Below are 24,388 nucleotides of genomic sequence, written 5' to 3' on the forward strand. Positions count from 1 at the left end.
GTGTGAGCGAATTTTCTGAAACACATGCCAAAGACATTTTAGGGAGTGTGCTGATGTGTATAAAAGTACGGATTTTCTTTCTCAGTGCTTGCTTCCGTGCTTTTCCAAATTATAACGTGTGCATCAAAATTCTCTTGTCTGAAATACGCTCTTCCAACTGGAAGGAGATGGTACCGTTTGCTCATTTCAACAGTACTGGCTTCAGAGGTCACCAGTAATAGAGAAATGCCACATCTGCCCTGTATTATAAAACACCTTTCACCCTAGGTCACTATTCACACATTTGCAAATAAATACAAGTCATTCAGGATCCAGTATCCACAGTCTCTGACCATGGGTGTTGGGGCGGCAGAATTGAGACTTGAGAGTTCGTGTTAATCTAATTAATGTAAGGGGCCACTGGGCAGGAATCACAAGGTGCTGAGAGGCGGCAGAAACCACCAGGTATCCTGCAGTCGGTTGTGAATCCAATCGCCTGGCATTTCTAACCGTGTCCACAGCTTGAAAAGAGAAATCCAGATAGGCCTTACCCAGGGACCCCTCCAGCTTCCATGTGATTGGCCAAGGTCACGTCATGTGACCACACGTCATACTGCCACTTCTGCAGACCAATCACCCCGCAGAGGACGTTCCCAGAATGCACGCCCACGCGCATGTTGATATCCACTCCAGTGGCGTCCCTCACTTTCCTGAAGAGAAGGAAAGAAGCATCACCATCTGGAAACACCCTCTTCTTCCTTTGACTCTTGGCCAATTTTCAGGGCACCGTGTTACTCAGAATTTTTCAGACTTTTGGAAATAGAGTCACAATTCCCTACTGTGGCAGAAGATGGCTGCTCTGGGCCAAGGGAAAGGCCTTTTCTTTGTGGTTGCTCCCAGACTAAACTGAGAGCTCCGAGGCTGGCTGTGAAGGCCACATCAGGCCAGACGGTTGGAGCTGATGCAGCATTTCGGCTGTAGCTTTGGGTTTTCACCTATCACGTGCTGATACCTGCTCTGAGTTCTCACTAGAATCACAAGACATTGCCTTGTACAGTCAAAAAAAGTCTGGGATGCCATCTATGATTCTAGCACTTAGCACGATGCATGTCCCCAGGGAATATTTTCGTCTGATAAGAGACAATACACCGGGGCGCCTGGGTGGCTCAGTCGGTTAAGCGACTGCCTTCAGCTCAGGTCATGATCCTGGAGTCCTGGGATCGAGTCCCACGTGGGGCTCCCTGCTCAGCAGGGAGTCTGCTTCTCTCTCTGACCCTCTTCCCTCTCATGTTCTCTGTCTCTCATTCTCTCTCTCTCAAATAAATAAATAAAATCTTAAAAAAAAAAAGAGACAATACACCGTATTTGTGAGCCTAATGACTTCAGCCTGAAGAGGGATTTCTCAAAAAAAAAAAAACAAAAAAAAAAAACTAACCATGAGTTTAAAGCATTTCATTGTGCATAGTCTTTAACAAAAAACAACAACAACAAAACTCTTTAAAAAGTTTTAATCATGCGTAAGGAAGGTATCATTAAAAAGAAACTAATTAAAAACAATAGTTTTAAAAATACTTTAGGACCTGATCAGTAACTCATTTACAGAGACAAACGAAGAACTTCTTTGAATGGAAAATGGAAAAGCTTATTGATTTCTGCCAACTAAATGTATTTATCAGTGAAAGAGTTCTGCAGAGGAAGTATGCAGGGAGGTCAGGAAAGCACTGCCCCAGAGCAAATGTGGAGGGAAGTGAAGACATCGATAGCGACCCAGCAGGGCGGAGGTTACCAGCTGTGGGCCGCAGTAAATAAGCATCTCAAAATGCCCCTGGCATGGGTATCATGCTTCAGTGATACAGCGACATCACTTGAGCATGCTGAAAGTGATAAGAAGTGACAAGAAATGGATCCACAATGTAAAAAGAAATGACCTCCTGGAAAAGGAATCCACAGAGCCGTTCCCTCTCCTCCTACCTCCTCTCCTCCCCTCCCTTCCTCCTTCCCTATCATCCTGTTTTGTTTTTTCACAAAAAAGATCACAACCTATTCGGGACCACGCAAGTCCTCCAGACCCTTCACTCCTGCCCACACGATGGGCAGAGCCTCAACATGACCCCGGAGGGCTGCCCCTTATCGCTCCATCCTCTATCGGCTTATGGCTGCCTGGGCACTGTATGGTCCTCAGCTCTGGGCCTTTGCTCAAGATGGCTCTTCTCTCTGCTGCTCTCTGCCCTGAGCCTCCAGCTCCTGACAGGGCACTGGCGCCACGTGGCCAGTTGGCATTGGTTTTCCATCAGTGGCTGAGGCATGACCTCATCTGGGAAGGCACCTCATTCTGGTCCCTCCTAGCTTGATGTGAGCACCCCTCCGTGGTGCTCAGCCTTCCTGAGTGTACTCAGCCTTCCCTGCTGGTGTCCACATCTGCTCTCAGTCAGCCCCGTGAGGACACATGCCTATATATCCATCAGGGGTTTGGTACAACATGGACACTTGGTAAAAGTTTCCTAATTGACACAGGTCATTTCTGAAGGATTTTACTGTGCTTCTGTCTTTGGGAAATAATGATCCTGAAAAATTTGCCATCAAATCTGTAATTGTTCTTAAGATTTTCTGTTATTGAACCACATCCAACCACGTGACATTTCTGTTGACCAAATACGGTCAGTAGAAAATCAAGAGGGAAAGAAGGGTGGATGACACACTCTCATACTCTCTAGTTGGCCATTTTGACAGAACCGATTGGTGAACGATTTGACTTTTTTAAAAAGATTTTTTTAAATTTTTATTTATTTTTTAAATTTTTTTTTTAAAGATTTTATTTATTTATTTGAAAGAGAGAATGAGATAGAGAGAGAGCATGAGGGCGGGGAGGGTCCGAGGGAGAAGCAGACTCCCCACCGAGCAGGGAGCCCGATGCGGGACTCGATCCCGGGACTCCAGGATCATGACCTGAGCCGAAGGCAGTCGCTTAACCAACTGAGCCACCCAGGCGCCCGAAGATTTTTTTTTTATTTAAAGACTATTTATTTATTTGACAGAGAGAGACACAGCGAGAGAGGGAACACAAGCAGGGGGAGTGGGAGAGGGAGAAGCAGGCCTCCTGCCGAGCAGGGAGCCCGATGGGGGGCTCGATCCCAGGACCCTGGGACCATGACCTGTGCCAAAGGCAGATACTCAATGACTGAGCCACCCAGGCGCCCCTAAAAAGATTTTTAATTTAAGTTCCATTTAATTAACATATACTGTATTATTAGTTTCAGAGGTAGAGTTCAGTGATTCCTCAGTTGCATACAACACCCAGTGCTCATCCCATCCCGTGCCCTCCTGAATGCCCATCCCCCAACCCACCTCCCCTCCAGCAACCCTCAGTGTGTTTTCTAGAGTTAAGATTCTCTTGTGGTTTGCCTCCCTCTCTGTTTTTATCTTATTTTATTTTTCTTTCCTTTCCCCTATGTTCATGTTTTGTTTCTTACATTCCACATATGAGTGAAATCATACGGTATTTGTCTTTCTCTGACTGACTGTGCTTCACATAATACCCTCATTAAAACCATCTCCCTGTCCTTTGCGTCTTTTTTAGAAAAATGGGTTGATCAAGGGTTCAGATGAATTCACTGACCGCATGTTTTAATGCATTTGGATGCAACCTGTGTGATCTATAGAAAAATATCGAAATAGTTGCTTAAAGCTTCGACAATAGAAGACAATCTTCCCAGTTTAAGAGGAACCCTAATCACTTACAAAGTCAGGGCTCTGCATATTACCTCCTCGATTAAGAACAGTTTACATTTTCATGACAGGGAAAAAAAAAAATCTCTCTAAGCACTGGGAATATTCCAAACCTCCGCTGACATGCCCTGTGTCAGTGTTTTAGCTAACAGAGAATGAGGTGCTGAACACGTGTGGGGGTCCAAACCCGGAGGAAAAGTACAGCCCAGTGATCACGGATCCTAGCAAAAACCTGAGGTAATAATCTGGCAAAATTCCAATGTACTCTTTCTCTCCACTACCTTAAAAAATCAGAATTCTCATATTCATCCTCACTTTACGGTTTAATACATGTGAGTGAAAATACGTGCCCTGTATGTTAGAAGAACAAATCCCTGACATTGGCTGAGATGCCCTCTCTGTTCCTGCCCGTTCTGGAAGTACAAGAAAACAACCTAATACTGATCACTGTGTCGAATGTACAGGAGCTGAACAGGTGATTTAGAGAGAGATACAGAGAGAGAATGTGGACACCCTCGGTCAATGAGTGCAGAGCAGAGAGACATACAACCATCGCCTGACTTGATAAGTTTAGTTATAGGCAAGAGTCCTGGAAAGTTTCCTCAAATCTTCTAATGTTGCTGAGATTCTGGACACATGAGATATTACCTCGGCATCCATCACAGATGGATAAATAAAACGTGGTATCCTCATACAATGGGATTAATTACTCCACCATTGAAAGGAATGAAGTGCTGACACATTCCACAATGTGGATGAGACTTGAAAACCTTACACTACGTGAAATAAGCCAAACACTAACCAATAAATATTGTGTGATTCCACACATATGACGCATCTAGAAAAGGCAAATTCGCAGAGACCAAAAGTGGGAAAGGGGTTGCCAGGGGCTGCGAAGAGAGGGTAAGGGAGAGTTATTGCTTAATGGGTATGAAGTTTCTGTCTGGGATGATGACAAGTCTTGGAAGTGGACCGTGGTGCAGGTTGTGCACAGTTCAAATGTACTTAATGCCACTTAATTGTATATGTAAAAATGTTAGGGGGCAATAGTTATGTATTATTTTACCATGATAAAAAAATATAACAGAAAAAAATATTACTGATGAGCTGGTGATGTGTCAGTGGGCAGAATATAAGTATTCTCTCTCCTAAAGGCTCTTCAACGTGCTGGAATAACGTAAACAGAACTGGGAAGCAGTTGACCCAAAAGAAGAAATCAAACTTCAGTAATCCGATATATTACTGATGTGCATAATAAGGACATTAAAAAAGCCCTTTCTCCCACCAGAACCCATTTCATCCCATGCTGGAAACCCACACCGAGAGTGCCTCCGGAGGCAGGTAATATGTTTGAGAAAACCTATTAGTTTTACTGATTAAATTCACTTACACTGTCTAGGCCCAGAGTGTGGGAAATAGTTAATTACTTCTGAAACAAAGTAAAACTATTTTTCATGTCAGAGAAGACAAATGAGTTACTTTGGGCAAGACGCAGGAGGGACAAGGGTGATTTGCACACAATGTATTTCGTGTGGGAAGAGGAGGCCACACTGACTAACCTTCCCATCTCTGTTCTTTCTTCAATTCCACTTAATTCACTTCCTCCCAAGGCTGATCTGTCTACAGTGGTCTGTGGTCACCCTGCCGACCTAGAGGACCTGGACCACTGAGATCTCCCACACTTACTGGAGGCAGTGTGGGCTTCACTGTTTAGCCCTAGACAGCCCTGGGAAAGCCACCCACAAATCTTTTTGGTTCACTTCACCGTGTGACCCACATACACGGTGGCTAAGCCCGTGACAGCTGGGCTCGCTGCTTTCCCACTGAGAGCCCCATTTACTCTACCACTGAGACAAGGAAATAGAGCACCAACCACATAATTCCTGTCCTGTTTAGACCAAAAATGTGTGCAGGATAGAGTAAAATCACTTGACTAAAATAGGCAATCAAAAACCCCAATACACTAAAATCTTTCAGTCATATAATCAACAAACAAGAGCATTTACCATTTATAAGAATATTCTGGCTTCTACCATGGGCATTACTAAAGAACTGCATTATGGCACTGGTAACAGAAATTAATTTTGTACCTTACACTTCTATCTAGTACTTGTCAACCGTAACATTATTCGACATAAGTATAGCTTCTCCAGAATTATGATAAAAGAAACTATAAATACAATACAGAAAACATACTCTATGTATACAAACTAAAACTAAATTTATAGAGCTGAGAATTTTTGACTAGATGCAGTAATTTTGGAATTTCATATGAATTGCAATCTGGTGGTTTAAACTACCTTCTCCCGGACAACTTGAGTACAGCCATATTGTTTGTCAGAAATTGTTTGTATGGAAGTGTTGAATCGCTAAATTGTATATCTGAAACTAATATACTGTATGTTAACTAAGTGGAATTTAAGTAAAAACTTAAAAAAAAAAAAGAAACTGTTTGTCAGATGGTAAAAGCACAGACCTTTTCCTTAAGATTAGAGAAGATATTTAAATGAAAAAAAAATCACTTTGGAAACAACCCAAACTTCTTCTTGCCTGTAGATTTCTACCTCGGTATTGCCGTAATCCAAGGCTAGCCATAACGATACAAAACACTTCCAGAAGTCTTACTTTGGACTGAGTTACTCACACGCCAATAGTTGGGTCTCTGCACACTTCTATTTAAAGGTTCAATAATGGTTTTAATCCCAGTAGACAGAAACACAGAAACAGTTCTGAGTGAGAATTAGAACTTGAGATTCTTAAGCAGTTAAAAAGGATCCTACTAAGCCTTACACTTACTTGATGGCTTCACACATGTCCAGCCCCATTTTCACACAGTTCTTGGCATGGTTTGGGAGAGATATAGGGAGTCCGGACACACAGTAGTAGCAGTCTCCCAAAATTTTTATTCTCATGCATTCATTCTCCTGGAAGAAAAAAATCACAGCATTGAGTTGCACTCAGCACTCAACAGCGGTTTAGATTTTCCGAATCTCATCAAATGCTAGTTCTGCTCATAGCATTGCAGTGACCTAGGGTTTGTGGGGACAGAAATGAGCCCTGGTTGGGCTTCCCTTCATGACCCAACAAGAATGAACCGCCCTCACCCATATGCCTATTTGCCAAAGCAGGAAGAATCAGGAAAAGGGGAAGAAAAGGAAAGCAGAGAGAATGTTCTGGAATGATTTACTCTTAACAGTAGCAGAGGAGTATAATGACAGGATCATTCTCTCCAGCCCAAATATCCCAAGCACTGATGGCAAAATGAGATCTTCCATGCAGAGCAGAATCCTCCAGGACAGTGAATGATGATCAGAACTTGACTGGAATTAGAATCGTATGTCATTCCCTACTATGCTCATGGTTTTCTTCATTTATTTTAAAGCTGAAGCATATTCTTACCTAAGAACATAGCTTCTGAAAAACAGTTCCATAATACAATAAGCCACCATTCAACACTGCCAAGTGATTTAAAACTTAATTCTGACCTTAGGTTAAACTGTTTTAATATGAAGTGGGACTCATTATTTTTCTTGGCTGGGTTGTTTTTATATTATGACATTGAGATTAGCTTCATTCATATGCATTAATCCTACATGCATGTCTAACTTTTCTAGTTACTTTATAGACTCCTCACTAAGGAAAAAAAAAAGAAAAAGAAAAAAAGGCAAAAGACAAAGAATCAAAAAAACACAAAGATGTGCCAAACACAGATCCTGTCTTTCTTAACACTAATGCAGGCTTATACATAAACTGAACAAATCTGGAATAATAAAATGAACATCAGATTTTCTTATTCTTAAGTACGTGTTAGGTTTGTTGAAGATTTTGCATATTTCTTTCCCTGTCTGATAGAGGGTGCACAAGCTGGGGCATTTTTTCACACTTACCTATGGTGCTAGAGACGATTTGCTTAGTAATTCCTAATTAAAAATCTCATAAGTAAAATGGCAAACAATTACATACTAATAGGGCTTCCATCCCATACTTCCTAAATAGATATTCTGAATCTAGAACACACTAAGATTAACAAAAGTGAATTCTTGGCAAACTTATCAAAGATCAGTTGACCATATACATATATGCATGGGTTTATTTCTGGGCCCTTGGTTCTGTTCCACTGGTCTGTGTGTCTGTTTTTAATGCCAGTCTCATACTGTTTTGATTCTGTAGCTTCGTAATTCATTTTGAAATCAGGAAGTGTGATGCCTCCAGCTTTGCTCTTGCTTAAAATTGCTTTGGCTATTTGGGGTGTCCTGTGGTTCTGTATGAATTTTAGATTGTTTTTTTCTGTTTCTGGAAAAGATGCCATGGAGATTTTGATAGGAATTGCATTGACTCTGTAGAAGCTTTGGGTATTATGGACATTTTAGCAATGTTAGTTCTTCCAACTCATGAACATGGGATGTCTTTCTATTTATTTGTGTCTTTTTAGATTTCTTTCATCCATGTTTTACAGTTTTCAGTGTACAAGTCATCCATCTACTTGGTTAAGTTTATTCCTTAGTATTTTATTCTTTTTCCTGATAATGTAAATAGGATTGTTTTCTTGATTTCCTTCTCAGATACTTCACCACTACTATAAAGAAATACAACTGGTTTTTGTACATTGATTTTGTATCCTGCAACTTTACTGAATTAATCTATTAGTTCTTTTTTTTTTTAAGACTTATTTATTTGAAAGAGAGAAAGAGAGAGCGTGTGCACGCAAGTGGAGGGAGGAGCAGCGGGAGGGAGAAGGAGAGAAGCAGATTCCCAGCTGGCTGCCGAGCCAGACACGGGGCTCGATCTCACAACCCTGACATTGTGACCTGAGCTGAAATCAAGAATCGACACCCAACTAACTGAGTCATCCAGGCACCCCCGCCCTATTACTTCTAATAGATTTTGTGTACATTTTAGGGTTTTCTTCACACAAGGTCATGTAATTTGCAAACAGAGATAATTTTACTTCTTTTCTGATTTGGATGCCTTTTATTTCTTTTGCTTGCCTAATTGTTCTGGCTAGGGCTTCCAGGATTATGTTGAACAGAAGTGGTGGGAGCAGGCATCCCTGCCGTGTTCCCAATCTTAGGGACAAAGCTGTCGGTTTTCCTCCATCAGATATAATGTTAGCTATGGGCTTTTCATAGATGGCTTTATTGTGTTGAGGTAAGTTTCTTCTGTATGTTATCAGTTAAGAGTTTTTATCATGGAAGGGTGTTTAATTTCACCAAATGCTTTCTCTGCACCTACTGATCATGTAATTTCTACCCTTCTTTCTGCTAATGTGGTCCATCATGTTGATTGACTTGTGTGTTGAACCATCCTTGCATCCTAGAAATAAATCCCAGTCGGTCATTGTGTACGGTCCTTTAAATGTGCTGCTGAACTTGGTTTGCTAAGTGAAATTAGCCTGACTTTATTCAGGACATCCAGAGGATAGATACTGCATGATCTCACTTAGACGGGGAATCTAGAATAGTCAAATTCACAGCAGAGAGTACACTGGTGGTTGCTGGGCCTGAGGGAAGGGGAAAATGGGGGTTATGCGCCAGAGGGCACACAGTTTTAGTGATGTAAGATGAGTAAGTCCTAGAGATCTACTGTATAACATTGTCTCTAGTTAACAATACTGTACTGTATACTTCAGAATGTGCTAAGAAGACAGAGCTGATGTTAAGTGTTTTAATCACATCATCATCATCATCATCATCATCATCATCAATAATAAAGAGGGGCAAGAGGACACCTGTATGTGGTGGATATGTGTATGGCACAGAGTGTGGTGATGGTTTCCCAGGTGTATGCTTATCCTCAAGCTCATTACATTTTATATATTAAATATGTACAGTTTTTCATATGTCAATTATACCTCAATAAACTGGTTTAAAAGATTAAAAAATAAGTGAATGATTTTGAGTTCCTGAGCTTGGTTATGTGCTTTATGTAGAATTTACTCAATTGGCTGAGTTATCTGTTGGCTTATGATGCTGTCCACCTCCCTGTTATTTAAACCTGAGGCATAAACTAGTTCCCAAAACATGCTCCCTCTGTGACCAGCAATGGATGGACCAAGCCATCCTAGGCTATAATATGATACTGCCTGGACATTCCTTTTTTCAAACCATCAAACACTAAGTATTTCTGTTATGAGCAATGGATTTTGTCTTCCCCAAACTCATATATTGAAGTCCTAACACCTGGCGTGCCTAACACCAGTATGAACTTGACCTCACTGCAGATATAATTAGTTAAGATGAGGTCATGCAGGAGGAGGGTGGGTCACCAATCCAATATGACTGGTGTCTTCATGAAAAGGGGAGATTCAGACACTGAGGCTTGCACAGAGGGAGAATGCCACGTTAATACTGGAGCTATGCTGTCACCCGCCATGACTGGGATGTTTCCTCCTAATGTGACAAAAATGACCCTTTCTTAATTCAAACTTTTAAGACATTATTTAAGTTTAAATCATCTTTTTCTAAAAATGAGCACCTAAAACACTCAACCTCTTCCTTTGGTTCGGTAAAAAGAAGAAAGCAGTGCTATACTCTAACTGCTTTTTAAAAAATCTCCAATGAGATCCATCCCGGTCAGGCAGGCAGCAGAAGGCACCTCCGGGGGAGCCTGACCCAGGAGTGACCCTGTGAACATCATTTATTCCTAAGAGGCTTGCCTGGAATGTTCTGTATGGTTTAAAAGTGAGATGAATCTTGCAGGGAACTAAATTTGGAACCAACTCTCTCTTCCATATATAAATAATTCATTTTAATAAGCATAATGAAGTATTTTTTGTTGGAAATAATTCAAAGAAAGAATGAGGCTGACTGGTAATGCTTTATGAGGTGGAAGTAAAGGGCTGGCAAGGGAGGAAATAATTTTTATCACTGTTCCCACCAGCAATCCTCATGGTTCCAGTAAATATGCAAGTTCTAGTATGGTTTTAGATTGCCTGTCACCATTTCCTCTCCATGAGCGTAGGAACGGCCAATACGGAACTTACGTTTCTCTCCAAGAGGCAAAAGGGTCAATGGATGTCAATGAGACGAGAGTTAGTAAAAGGCTAGGGTGGGAAACATGCATCCTACTTCAGGGGTTCTCCCAGGGTGCTGAACACATGAGTAGTTGCTACTGGATGACAGGCAATCATGTTTCCAACTCCTGACACAGAAATGCCTAAAAAGAGGAACTTAGAACAGCACTGTGCAGAAGGATGTGCATCTTAAACTCACCATCTTGAGTGTATTTACCATATGTGCGCTGAGCTCTCTATAAGCAGGACTGTTAAAAATAGATGCAAACCTGTGCTAATTATATGCTGCAACATGTCTCAACCCTGAGAAATGAGGCTCATCATAGCCCAATGGCACATAAACCCTACAAATCCTATAAACACCAGTCCTAAATGGTGCTCTATGAAAAAACAAAGACTTGATAAGGGACGGGAGAAAAAGTAAGCCACGATTTTATAAATCCTCAAAGTAGAAGGGACTCACTACTGCTCACCTTTGCAATTTGGTCAAACTTTCCAAAGAGCTCGTTCAGCATGTGGACCAATTCTCCTGGAGAGCAGTCACTGGCCAGCCGGGTGAAGCCAACAATGTCAGCATACAGGATACTGTGTGGACAAGGGAGGAGCGTTTGCAAGCTCATCTTTGTTAAGAAGTAATGATACTTTTTTCCCTTAAAAGAGTCTATCATTTTTTACATTTATATTAGTATTTTACAAGAAAAATGTCATCCCCTGGGTAGGAAATACATAAACATTTTGCTAAACTTTCCCATTAAAAATGTTTTTTGTGTGATGCTGAGTTTTTATAATTAAAATGGGAGAAGAAAAAACCACATGATGCACTCTGTCCACTCTAGTCCATTTTACCTGATAGCCTTTATTCCCTCACGGCCAGTCCGTCCCTCCCTCCCTGGCTGATGTGGTATTTGTCCTGAGAGTTCACTATGCTGGCATAACTCAGATATCAATGGACTATGCTTCTGTCTGCACTGTTACATGCATTTACATTATAAGAATTCCTAAAGTACTGGCAGCCAAATAATAAAAGCAAATTCTATTTTTACTGATTCGAAGAAAGAATAACAATCTTCTTAAAAGAAAGAGTACTTAACAAAAGGTTCTGAATGACTTACTCTTTGCCAGGATGAAGCAGACATGGTGCATCTCCCTCAAGCTTGGAGTGTAGGGGGGGGTATGCATTAAACAAATAAGGAAGGACACTAGCAATGTCCAATCACAGTGATAATAAGCGCGCGCGCGTGTGTGGGGGGGCGGTTAGCTGGTGACAAGTCTGGAAAAGCTTCCCTCCATGGGACGTACACGCTAGTGGGATGGACGTCAGGTTTCTCTGAGCCGTATCTGTGTTTCATTAACCTTCAAGGGCCAGCATAGAGAAACACAGCACCAGGATGTGCATTATCACTTTTCCATACAACAACATGCTTCTGATTTGTATAAAGGCCTCACAAAGATGCCTGAAATTCCTGCCAGCAGCTGGAGACTCAGATAATATGGTTTAAGATATACCCTGAAACAAAACTGACTGCCACTTCATACCCCTTTGGATGGCCATTATCAAAAAAATAGGAAGTAACAGGTGTTGTCAAGGGTGCGAAGAAACTGGAACACTTGCGCGTTGCAGGTGGGAATGGAAAACGGTGCAGCCACTCTAGGAAACGGTATGGTGGTTCTTCAACAAATGAAACAGGATGACCGGATGGCCCGCCAAGTCCCCTGCTGGGAATACATCCCAAAGAACTGGAGGCAGGGACTCAAACCGGTATTTGTACACCCATGTCCATGGCACCATTATTCACAATAATCAAAAGGTAGAAACAACCCAAATGTCCACTAAGGGATAGATAGATAAAGAAATAGGGTATATAACTACAATGAAATATTATTCAATCTTTAAAAGAAATGGAATTCACCGGAAACAAGAAATACATTATATGTTAATAAAAATAATTAAAAAAATAAAAGAAATAGAATTCTGATACATGATACAATATGGATGAACCTTGAAGACATGATGCTGAGTGAAATAAGCCAGACATAAGAGGACAAATACTGTATGGTTCCACTTACATGGGATCCCTAGAGTACTCAAACCCTAGAGACAGGAACTAGGAGGGTGGGTGCCAGAGGCGCAAGTGGGGGAAGGAAGCTGCTGCTGAATGGGTACTGAGCTCCCAGTCTGGGATGAAGAGAAAGTTCTGGGGATGGATGGTGGTGATAGTTGCAGAACAATGGGAAGGTGCTTGACGCCACCGTGCTGGACAATTAAAAATGGTTAAAACTGTGTTATGTTAGGTATATTTTGCCACAATAAAAAAAGTAATGTGGCACTGGCCTGCCTGATCTTAGGCAGAAAACAGTTGGCTTTCTGCTGTTGGCCGTACCCTGTTCACTGTGCCAAGCACAAGGCTTGTGGCTTCACCTTGGAGGAAAGACTTGGTTCTCTGCCGATGACAAAAGCAGGGGGAAAACTCTCTGGTCCAAGAAAATCAGGGCTGCAGGGGCTTCCGCACTCTCCATTCTGTTCAGATGGTGCCATCAAACCTTCCCTATTTCCCCCAGAGCACCCTGTAGCAGCAAGGATCACAGAAGCTGAGCCTGGTCCAAGATGAAAAAGCTCAGACAGAGTGTCTGATTCAAGGCAGAATTGGGAGGGAGAATGTGCGAATGGACGTTGAATCCACTTGTTGACAACCTCCACCATGCTTCCGGTGGTCCAATCTTGTAGTGGGTGAAGGCGCCCACAGATAGGCTGGCTGTAAATGTCTTACAATGGTCCGAAAGTTACTGGGCAGCCAGGAGATTCAAAATGTAAACAGGTAATTGTGATGCAATGTGCAAAGGGTTATAGGAGAGGAAGCAGGGTACTCTGTGGGATCATTCAGGTACCTGACCTAGATCATTCGGGCCATAGCAACCTGGAGTAGGCATGTCAGTTAGAATCATAGCCCTTTCATCCAGAGCCTTGTGGACAGTATTGTCAGGGGAAAGAGAGAACTAGACAGATATGGGAGAAATGTAAGAAGGAGGAACCAGGTATGTTGGATGAACATCGGGTATGGTGAGCAGTGTGTCTAGGAGAGGGAGGCGTCAAGGAAGACCCAGTTTCTGGTTGATAAGGGGGCTCAAACCTAGCTCTGAACAAATCAAAACAAGCTTGTAGGGGAAGATGGCCAGTTCAACTCTGGTTGTGTTGAGTTTGATGGTGGTCTAAGTGGAGCATCCAAGCAGAAGATATACATTAGGTGAGTGAGAATGGGAAGCTATGGTCGAGTTTTCCTCCTTTTCTTTTCTTTTTTGAAGATTTATTTATTTATTTGACAGAGAAAGAGAGGGTGAGTGGACATGGGGGAGAGGGAGAGAGAGAATCTCAAGTGGACTCCACACCCAGCATGGAGCCTAATGAGAGGCTCGATCCCATGACCTATGAGATCACGACCTGAGCTGAAATCAAGAGTCAGACGCTCAACTGACTGAGCCCCCCAGGTGCCCCGGCTGAGTTCTGCACCTTAGCTTCACACAGATGGTAACTAAAATCCTGAATGAGAAGTGGAGAGAACAGAGAGGAGCTAGGAGAGAGCTCTGAAAACACTCCTTTACAGAGAGGCTAGATTTAGGGAAGGGAAAATGGCCAGGACATGGTAAGAGGAGAAAAGGAGTATGATGTCATGGAGCCTACAGTGAGGGAGAATTCCTTAAGCAGGACGGCAAGGTCAACTGGCCAACCATACTGAGCTGTGAGAGGTAAGGATGCAGAGGCTTAGTCATACACAGATCTGGGAGCAAGGCAGTTGGCGAGCTGAGCAAGCATGAGTTCTGCGACACGGTGGAGGTGGGTGGCAGAAAGTGAGGATTTGAGGAGGGAGAGAAAACAGGGAAGACTAGTCAGATCGTGAGGAACAACCTTTCTAGAATCTTGGCTATGAAAGGGAGAAAGGGCAGGTTTCAGAATTGGATGGTGGCACTGAATTCCGGGACCTGTGGTTATTTTCAAAGACGGGATGGGTTTGTGAATGCTTCAGCCCTAGTGGCAGGATTCAGAGGAAGATGCTGAAGATTGGGAAAGCAGCTGATAGCTGCTACCTTTCCATCTAGAAATTCCTCTCCTCCTAATGATTATTCACATTATTATCATCCTCAGAGAGTAAAGAGCTAGGATATGTTATTAACAGGGAATAAACATTTTTTTGAATGAATGGCCAAAGCTGAACTAAAAGTTAACAGATCTTTACTGTCTACAAACCTAATAATTCTCATCCAAAAAACTCCCCCCAAACCCCTCAGGTACTGACTGCACTCTCCGCAACATCCATTTGCCATGTCTGCTTCTTTGCTTCTGCTTAGCCTGTCCAGGATGAAAAAGTCATGTTTTCCTATTTCTTATAAAAATAATTGGTATACCATGCAATTTACATATGCTTTTACATTTTTAAGTTTAGGTATTTAAGTTACTTTAGAGTCCTAACTATACTGTGTGAATTTAAATTTAATTCGACACTGCAAATCTATTCTAGACGATCTCGGAAGGCGCTTGAAGTTGCTTCTCCTATCCTTTGCCTTGACAGTGTGGTAGTCAGGTTCCAAGATGGCGCCAGAGAGACCCATACCTCCTGGAACTTACTCTCTTCTATCATCCACACTCCACTGGGTGGGGCTGATCTGTGTCACCAAGAGGTTGCTGCAGGGATTACAGCAATGAATTTGCAAGCCTAGATCATAAAAGAACTGCAGCTTGCCCCAGGCTCTGTCTTGGATCCCTTGCTCTGGGGAAGCAGGCTTCCTTGTTGTGAGGTCACTCAAGTCACCTGTGAGCAGGCTCAGTGATGCTGACCTGAGGCCTCCAGCCAACAGTAGGGAGTCCTGTAAACCACGTGAGGAGCCGCCTTGGAGGCAGGTCCCCCAGCAGTCCCCCCGACACCAGGCCTGAATCCACATCAAAGACGGTAAGCCAGAACCACCGGGTGAAGCTGCTCTCAAATTGTGACAGAAACTGTGAGATGATGTTTACTGTTGTCTGAAGCCACTAGGTTTTGGGGCCCTTTGTTACTTAGAAATTGGTAGCTAATACACACAGCACGGGGAGCCTTCATCACCTGCCTGGGGTTTGTGGTACCATCGGCCATTTTCATCAGGCTCTTTGTTCCTGGATTATTTCACAGAAACTCAAAGATACTCAGGGACCCTGTTCAGATATGGCTGCATTTATCTTTACATGTGTAAAATACTACATTTGTGACTTAAAACTCTTCCCTCAGATAGGAGGGATATTGCTGATTTTCAGACAGCTAAGGCTGGAACGGGAATTTTCTAGTACAATACACCTTGTAGGATACCATGAGAATGTTTCTTCTTTAATTCTTCAGGTGAAACGCTTAAAAACCTGAAGGCACGCCAATGTTTTAAATCATTTTACTTCTTAGCAGGTGCGAATGTTCTTGAAATACATTTATTTTTTTTAATCCCTCAAAATAGTAGGGACTTAATTTTTTTATTTTACCCCTGATTCTTCATTGATCCACTGCTTCCTTAGTTCTCACTGATATAGTTTTTTCTATTATTGCTTTCCCAATTTGCATTTGTCATGATACATTTAGCTCCATGCGTGCTTGGGCCATGTTTATCACTAGCTCTACACACCTTTCCTAAAATCTGGGGTCAAAATGAGACGTATCTTAGCAAGGTAGTTAAATTGCAGTTAAACTGTAGTGGCAAAATGGAGTCAAATTTGTTTCTTATTAATAAACTTCAAAAATCCTTGACTTGCAGCAACCAGACTGGAAGCTAGGATCATGCACTGGAAAGGATCCGAGCTTGAGAGCAAAAGGCCAAGTAGTCAATGCTCAGCAAATTGTAGTTATATTTGTGGTTGTTGTTCCTGAACTATCGAACCGGGTGGGTAATAATATCAAGGTGGAATGAATGAGGTCAGATGCATGAGGTATTTATCGAGAGAACCTGGCAAGAATAAAAAGCACTACTGCAATATAGTTGAATGGATGTAAGAAAAAAACCCGAAAGAAGTGGTATGAAGCTTGGGTTGTCTTGGAGAACGGTGAGGGACCAGACACCTGGGTCTGGAGGGGCCGTGTTCTGTGCAGCTGGGAGACGGGCAGCATGGGAGGAAATGCCTCCCATGCTGAAGTGAGGGCCTGCACAGCTCCTCTCTGGAGGAGAGCTAGGGGAGAAAGACACCCCACATGGTTCTCCTTCTGGATCTCAATCTCATGCTGATAACATGTTAGTTTCCCACTTCCTGTGATTCCAGGAATGGAATCAATCCCTGGGAAGCAGATGGGACTTTGACAGACTTGGGAAGCAGGAACTTGCACTATTAATTAATTAAGGTGCACATCAGTCCCCTGTGATATTGGTCACTGGCTGGCCACACCCCAGAAACCCATCATTCCTGATGGACAGGAAGTGCTCTGTTCACTGAGGCCCTGGCCCTGCCAAGTCCCTCCTGAGGAATCAGGTCTTGTATCAAGAGCCCAGTGGCCCTACCTTCAGTCTTACCACAGAGCTGAGGGTCCTGGGCTCCGGGGATGCCACGAAACCTGACCACGGTGTTCCCAGAGAATGGACCCCACTAACCACCTCTCTCTCCTTTGTGACGGAAGGTCAGCCATACAAAGCAGGGCCATGACGGACAACAGAATCCAGTAAAGTGAAGATTCTACTTCCTTGTCTTCCTGTGAAGGCCATGAGAGACAGCAGGAGGTGGGGTGGAGTGGGGACTCCATTCACAGTTTCAGAGGAGATAGGATTTTGTGAGATGTGAGCTCCCAGTTACAAATGGCCCTAGGCTGGCGAGCCGCTCGCCGGACTTGCTGAGGAACAAGAACAGAGCAGCGTACCTCACGTTGGTGTGTCGCTTGACATACAGGTTGTGAAAGTTGTTTGTGTTTTCCATTTGGCCGGCTTTGGGGCCCTGCAGCCTCTGGATGATCTCGGCTTTCATTTCCATGGCTATGTGAGCTGGCAGCAGGGAGAGCAGAAGCCGCTCCTGAAACAGGGTGTGGAAGACCAAGACATTTCAAATCATTATGGTAACATCCAAGTCATCTCTGAAAGCATCACGGATCTGCAGAGGGTCCAAGTCGAGGACTCTTCCAACAAGTTAAAATATGGAGTGTAGAAGGACATGTTGAAAAAAAATTCAAACTTTCTAAGGTCAGCGTGTGTTATATTATTTATTATTTATGGAGTTCTAAGTATGTGTTCTTCAGAGTGGAGAATAAAGGTAAGCAAAGATATTTCCTCCACGGATACTATTTACCTACTCTGATTTTAAAGCAGTAAAGCAGAAATGATATAAAAATGCCAGAAACCTATGGTCAGTCAAAGATAGAAAACACTCATTTTCGCCTGCCTGTTCATTTGGGAGATAAAGTACAAGCTTTATTGCATTTCAGAAAGTCAACAAATATTCTGCACATCCTAAGTAAGATAGTCAAATATTTCATTTCCTCTGTGATGACCACCCAAATCCCCTTTAGTGATTCTAATCTATTACAAAGACAGTCAGGAATAGCATCTACAAAATGTCAGGTATAAGAGACTACAGGTGGAACACAAGGAAATGATAAATTATGAGATTTTCTTGTATTTTTGGTCTTTAAATACAGCAAACAGTAGCATGTAACATTACAGTTATTTTAATATATGCTTATTTTAGTTAGAGTGACATTTGCAATATTTTTTTTTTTGAGAAAAAGTATCAAAGAAGGGCAATCTTTGAAACTTTGTACTCATCTTTAGTTATTTTAAACATTAATTTATTGTAGCAGTGCCTGGGTGGCTCAGTTGGCTAAGCACCTGATTCTTGGTTTCGGGTTGTGATCTCAGGGTTGCGAGATCGAGCCCCACGGTGGGCTCTGTGCTCAGCACAGAGTCTCCTTGAGATTCTCTCTCCCTCTCGCTCTGCCCCTCCTGCTCATGCTCTTTCTCTCTCAAATAAATAAATCTTTAAAAAACATTAACTTATTATAGAAAACACCATATTCTTTAGGTATTGTGCATTGAGCAACTGATATTCAGTGTTGATTAAAAAACATTTGTTGAACTATTTTCTCTGTCTTCCACATTTTCTGTCTCTTTTTTCTTTCCTTCTCATTCATTCATTCATTCATCCATTCATTTATGCGGACAAAGTGATAAGAGAATACAGGGGAAGGGAAGCTGGTCTTTGCTCCCAGGTTTAACAGGGCTGGTATCCCTTTGGGCTAACCCTCAGGGCACATCATTTTGGTGGCTGCGGGGAACATCCACCGAGGGAGCAGAGGGAAGGCCTGGAGGGCATCCTGATGAAGATGCGAAGACCCTCACTACAGCCCCTCCCCAGCCTGCTCCAGGGGAAAGAAACAGGTACAAAGCTAATAGGAGACCGAGTGGGTACCTATGGGGGGGATCTCAGTGCATGGTAGAGTGTTTCACCAGGAACTGGCATAACTGAGTGCTGGTCATTTGTTCCATCATTCATTAATTTATTCACGCATTCAGAAAACATCCATCATTGCCCATTAAATGCCAGGCCCCATGATAAGCACTAATGGTAGATGCAAAGAAGAGTGAGTCAACATCCCTGATATCATGTTGTTCATAATCCATCAGGGAGCCCACACACAGTACACTTGCCATCAGATGAAGCTGGAGGAACTGGCTGGTGTTTGAAGGAAGCCACATGCCTGAGATGTGGGAAGAGAGGAGGGAAACTAATAGTCCAGGAGCACCTGCTTTTCATGTGAAACAAATGAGTCAAAACAACATCCCTATTTGATTAGTACTATCACCAACCTCTTTGCAAAGAGGCATTTGGGTAGATGGCCAGGTGCTAACACTTGTCATAACATAAGTGCTGATACTGATATGACAAAGGGAATTTTATTGGTACTTAAGAGATTAAGAAGACACTTTTTATTTAATAATTATGTTCTTACTTTTGTTAAATTCCCCTTGAAGTTTCCATTTAATTAAAATTAAAAAATGGAAAAACCAAAAGTATTTAATAAGTTAAATGTCCATATATACCTCTGAGTAAATATAAATTAATATTAATTTGTACAAAATCATGAGGATAGTGTCCTGGGTGATCTAAAATATAACAGAAATTAAACCTACAATGGCATTAACACAAAAAATGAAGTGAGCGTAAATGGAGTTAAAATGTTCTGAGGCCCTAGGATTATATGCGAAGTGGCAAAGGTAGCAATTTATAGTAGAATGCAGTAAGTCAAGGATGGATATAATTTCTACATTAGCAACGAAGAACGAAAGGATATATGACTAGCAAAACTGAGATAGGAATTCTTATTAATCCAAAATAATCATAATGAAGAGTCAAAGAAAACTTAAAACAGGTGAAACAAGCAGAGAATAAGTTATAAAATGGCTATTATTGGCCTATTATATCAGATATTACATTAAATGTAAATGAACTAAATACTCCAATTACTTGACTAATACTGTCAGATTGGATTTTTAAAAAGGCAAAATGTGGGGGCGGAGCAAGACGGCGGAGGAGTGCGAGACCTAGATTTCGTCTGGTCTCGGGAATTCAGCTGAATAGGGATCAGACCATTCTGAACACCTACGAACTCAACAGGAGATCAAAGAGGAGAGTAGCAACAACTCTCTGAACAGAGAAGCGACCACTTACTGGAAGGTAGGACGTGCGGAGAAGCGAATCCGAGGCGATATTCGGGAGGATAGATGGCGGGGGAGGGGCCTCCGTCGACCGCTTCTGGCAAGTGCTAGAGCCGCGGAGCACAAAATCGGACCTTTTAGAAGTCGGCTCCGCGGAGGGACGTCGCTCCAGTGGCTAAGCGGGGGTGGAACCCTCGCGGGACAGTGGGGTCTCAGGACCCTCGGGGTCACAGAAAGACCGGGGGTGCCTGAGTGCGGCAGAGCTCCCAGGGATCGGAGCGGGGAAGCCGGCTGCAGAGACGGAGCCAAGGCGCGGGCTCTCAGCTCGGGGTGGCCATAAACTGCGATCCGCGGCCCAGTGGGGGCACGGCTCCTCCAGCAGGGACCCAACAAGCGGCAGAGACGGGGAGACTCCCCTTCCTCCCCGGGGAAGAGCGGCGCGGGAATGCACCGCAGGGATCTGCTGGGGTTGGAGACTCCACACGGGGTCGGGTGCCAGAGATAGAAACGCTCAGTCACAGGCCGGGTGAGCGCGGAGTGCGGCTGGAGACCGGGGACACGGGAGTGACTGCTTTTCTCTGGGGGCACACTGAGGAGCGGGGCCCCAAGTTCTCGGCTCCTCCGGGTGGAGATTGGGAGGCCACCATTTTGCCCTGGTCCTCCAAGGCTGTACGGAGAGCTTGCAGGGAACAAAAGCTCCTGAGATCAAACCCGAGGAGCTTGCTTAGCCCGGACCAACAAGGGCGGGGCAATTCAGCCTCCGGCAAAGACATTTGGAAACCACGGCAACAGGCCCCTCCCCCAGAAGATCAGCACGAACAGCCAGCAAGCCAAGACCAAGTTTACCGATCAAGGAGAACGGGAGAACTCCAGCGCTAGGGGAATACTGCACATAGAATTCATGACTTTTTTTTTTACCATGATTCATTAGTTCATCAAAGTTAATTTTTGTTAACTGTTTTTTTTTCTTTTTCCGTTTTTCAACCAACATCTTATCAATCTCTTTTTAAAAAAAACAAAACAAAACATTTTTTATTTTTCATTTTTAGAGTCATATTTTATCCTTCATAGTAGTTACCCTTATTTTTGGCATATATATATAAGTTGTTCTCTCTTGAAAATTTTGAGATACAGTTTCTTCTAACAGATAAAAATATACCCTAAATCACTAGTGTATGGTTCTGTTCTAGTCTCCTGCCTGATCACATTCTCTCCCTTTTTTCTTTTTTTTTTTAAATCTTCTTTCTTTTTTCAAACAACTTCTTATCAAGTCCTTTTATAAAATCTTTTATAATTTTCATCTTTACAGTCATCTTCTATCCCTTCACTGTATCAACCCTTATTTTGTACATATATGTCTTTCTTCCTTTAAAATTTTAGGAGGCACTTTTTTCTAACAGACCAAAATACGCCCAAAATCTAGTGTGTGGCACTGATCTATGCACTAGCCTGATCATATTTGATCACATTCTGCTTTTTTTGTATTGTTCTGTTTTTGTTCTTATCTTTTTATTTTTCTCTTTCTTTTTTCTTTCTTTCCCTTTCTTTTCCCCTGGTTTCAGGTCTTTTCTGATTTGTATACAGTATATTTGCTGGGGACGTTGTAAACCTGTTAGCATTTTGTTCTCTCATTCATCTATTCTCCTCTGGACAAAATGACAAGACGAAAAAAATCACCTCAGCAAAAAGAACAAGAGGTAGTACCGTCAGCCAGGGACCTACTCAATACGGACATTAGTACGATGTCAGACCTAGAGTTCAGAATAATGACTTTAAAGATACTAGCTGGGCTTGAAAAAAGCGTGGAAGTTATTAGAGAAACCCTTTCTGGAGAAATAAAAGAACTAAAATCTAACCAAGTCGAAATCAAAAAGGCTATTGATGAGGTGCAATAAAAGATGGGGGCGCTAACTGCTAGGATAAATGAGGCACAAGAGAGAAGCAGTGATATAGAAGACCAAATGATGGAAAATAAAGAGGCTGAGAAAAAGAGGGAGAAACAACGACAGGATCACGAGGGCAGAATTCGAGAGATAAGTGATACGATAAGACGAAACAACATTAGAATAATTGGGATCCCAGAAGAAGAAGAAAGAGAGAGAGGGGCAGAAGGTATATTGGAGCAAATAATAGCAGAGAACTTCCCTAATGTGAGGAAGGAAACAGGCATCAAAATCCAGGAGGCACAGAGAACCCCTCTCAAAATCAACAAAAATAGGTCAACACCCCGACATCTAATAGTAAAACTTACGAGTCTCAGAGACAAAGAGAAAATCCTGAAAGCAGCTTGGGAGAAGAGATATGTAACCTACAATGGTAAAAATATTAGATTGGCAACAGACCTATCCACAGAGACCTGGCAGGCCAGAAAGGACTGGCAAGATATCTTCAGAGCACTAAACGAGAAAAATATGCAGCCAAGAATACTATATCCAGCTAGGCCGTCATTGAAAATAGAAGGAGAGATAAAAAGCTTCCAGAACAAACAAAAACTAAAGGAATTTGCAAACACGAAACCAGCCCTCCAAGAAATATTGAGAGGGGTCCTCTAAGCAAAGAGAGAACCTAAAAGCAGCAAAGAGCAGAGACGAACACAGACAACAGACAGTTAACAGTCACCTTACAGGTAATACAATGGCACTAAATTCATACCTTTCAATAGTTACCCTGAATGTAAATGGGCTCAATGCCCCAATCAAAAGACACAGGCTATCAGATTGGATTAAAAAACAAGACCCATCCATATGCTGTCTGCAAGAGACTCATTTTAGACCCAAAGACACCCCCAGATTGAAAGTGAGGGGGTGGAAAACCATTTACCATGCTAATGGACACCAAAAGAAAGCTGGGGTGGCAATCCTTATATCAGACAAACTAGATTTTAAAACAAAGACTGTAATAAGAGATGAGGAAGGACACTATATCCTACTTAAAGGTTCTATCCAACAGGAAGATCTAACAATTGTAAATATCTTTGCCCCGAACATGGGAGCAGCCAATTACATAAGGCAATTAATAACAAAAGCAAAGAAACACATTGACAACAATACAATAATAGTGGGGGACTTTAACACCCCCCTGACTGAAATGGACAGATCGTCTAAGCAAAAGATCAACATGGAAATAAAGACTTTAAATGACACACTGGACCAAATGGACTTCACAGACATATTCAGAACATTCCATCCCAAAGCAACGGAATACACATTCTTCTCTAGTGCCCATGGAACATTCTCCAGAATTGATCACATCCTAGGTCACAAATCAGGTCTCAACCGCTACCAAAAGATTGGGATCATTCCCTGCATATTTTCAGACCACAATGCTTTGAAACTAGAACTCAACCACAAGAGGAAAGTCGGAAAGAACTCAAATACATGGAGGCTAAAGAGCATCCAACTAAAGAATGAATGGGTTAACCAGGACATTAAAGAAGAATTAAAAAAATTCATGGAAACCAATGAAAATGAAAACACAACTGTTCAAAATCTTTGGGATACAGCAAAGTCAGTCGTGAGAGGAAAGTATATAGCAATACAAGCCTTTCTCAAGAAACAAGAAAGGTCTCAAATACACAACCTAACCCTACCCCTAAAGGAGCTGGAGAAAGAAGAGCAAATAAATCCTAACCCCAGCAGGAGAAGAGAAATAATAAAGATCAGAGCAGAAATCAATGAAATAGATACCAAAAGAACGGCAGAACAGATCAACGAAACTAGGAGCTGGTTCTTTGAAAGAATTAACAAGATTGATAAACCCCTGGCCAGACTTATCAAAAAGAAAAGAGAAATGACCCAAATCAACAAAATCATGAATGAAAGAGGAGAGATCACAACCAACACCAAAGAAATACAAACAATTATAAGAACATATTATGAGCAACTCTATGCCAGCAAATTAGATAACCTGGAAGAAATGGGTGCATTCCTAGAGATGTATCAACTACCAAAACTGAACCAGGAAGAAATAGAAAACCTGAACAGACCTATAACCACTAAGGAAATTGAAGCAGTCATCAAAAATCTCCCAAGA

The 24,388-nt window shown here is 42.3% G+C and overlaps 1 protein-coding gene across 3 annotated transcripts in view; it reads right to left on the bottom strand.

The window, feature by feature from the left end:
* ADCY2 (adenylate cyclase 2) overlaps positions 1–24,388 on the bottom strand; it is a 412,639-nt gene that overhangs the window by 115,754 nt on the left and 272,497 nt on the right. For all 3 annotated transcript variants that reach the window (XR_012377669.1, XM_073891097.1, XM_025867481.2), the window contains exons 5-8: positions 17,569–17,717; positions 11,191–11,302; positions 6,502–6,629; positions 531–689 (exon numbers count right to left, since the gene is read on the bottom strand). Coding sequence is in view for 2 of the 3 variants with exons in the window: in XM_073891097.1 (XP_073747198.1) it covers positions 531–689; positions 6,502–6,629; positions 11,191–11,302; positions 17,569–17,717 (548 nt within the window). In the remaining variant the exon portion in view is untranslated. The remainder of the gene's footprint in view (positions 1–530; positions 690–6,501; positions 6,630–11,190; positions 11,303–17,568; positions 17,718–24,388) is intronic.

This window comes from Callorhinus ursinus, unplaced genomic scaffold, assembly GCF_003265705.2.
Source record: "Callorhinus ursinus isolate GAN/ISIS: 27379988/994484 unplaced genomic scaffold, GSC_fseal_2.0 scaffold3, whole genome shotgun sequence".
In the NCBI taxonomy this organism is placed as follows: domain Eukaryota; kingdom Metazoa; phylum Chordata; class Mammalia; order Carnivora; family Otariidae; genus Callorhinus; species Callorhinus ursinus.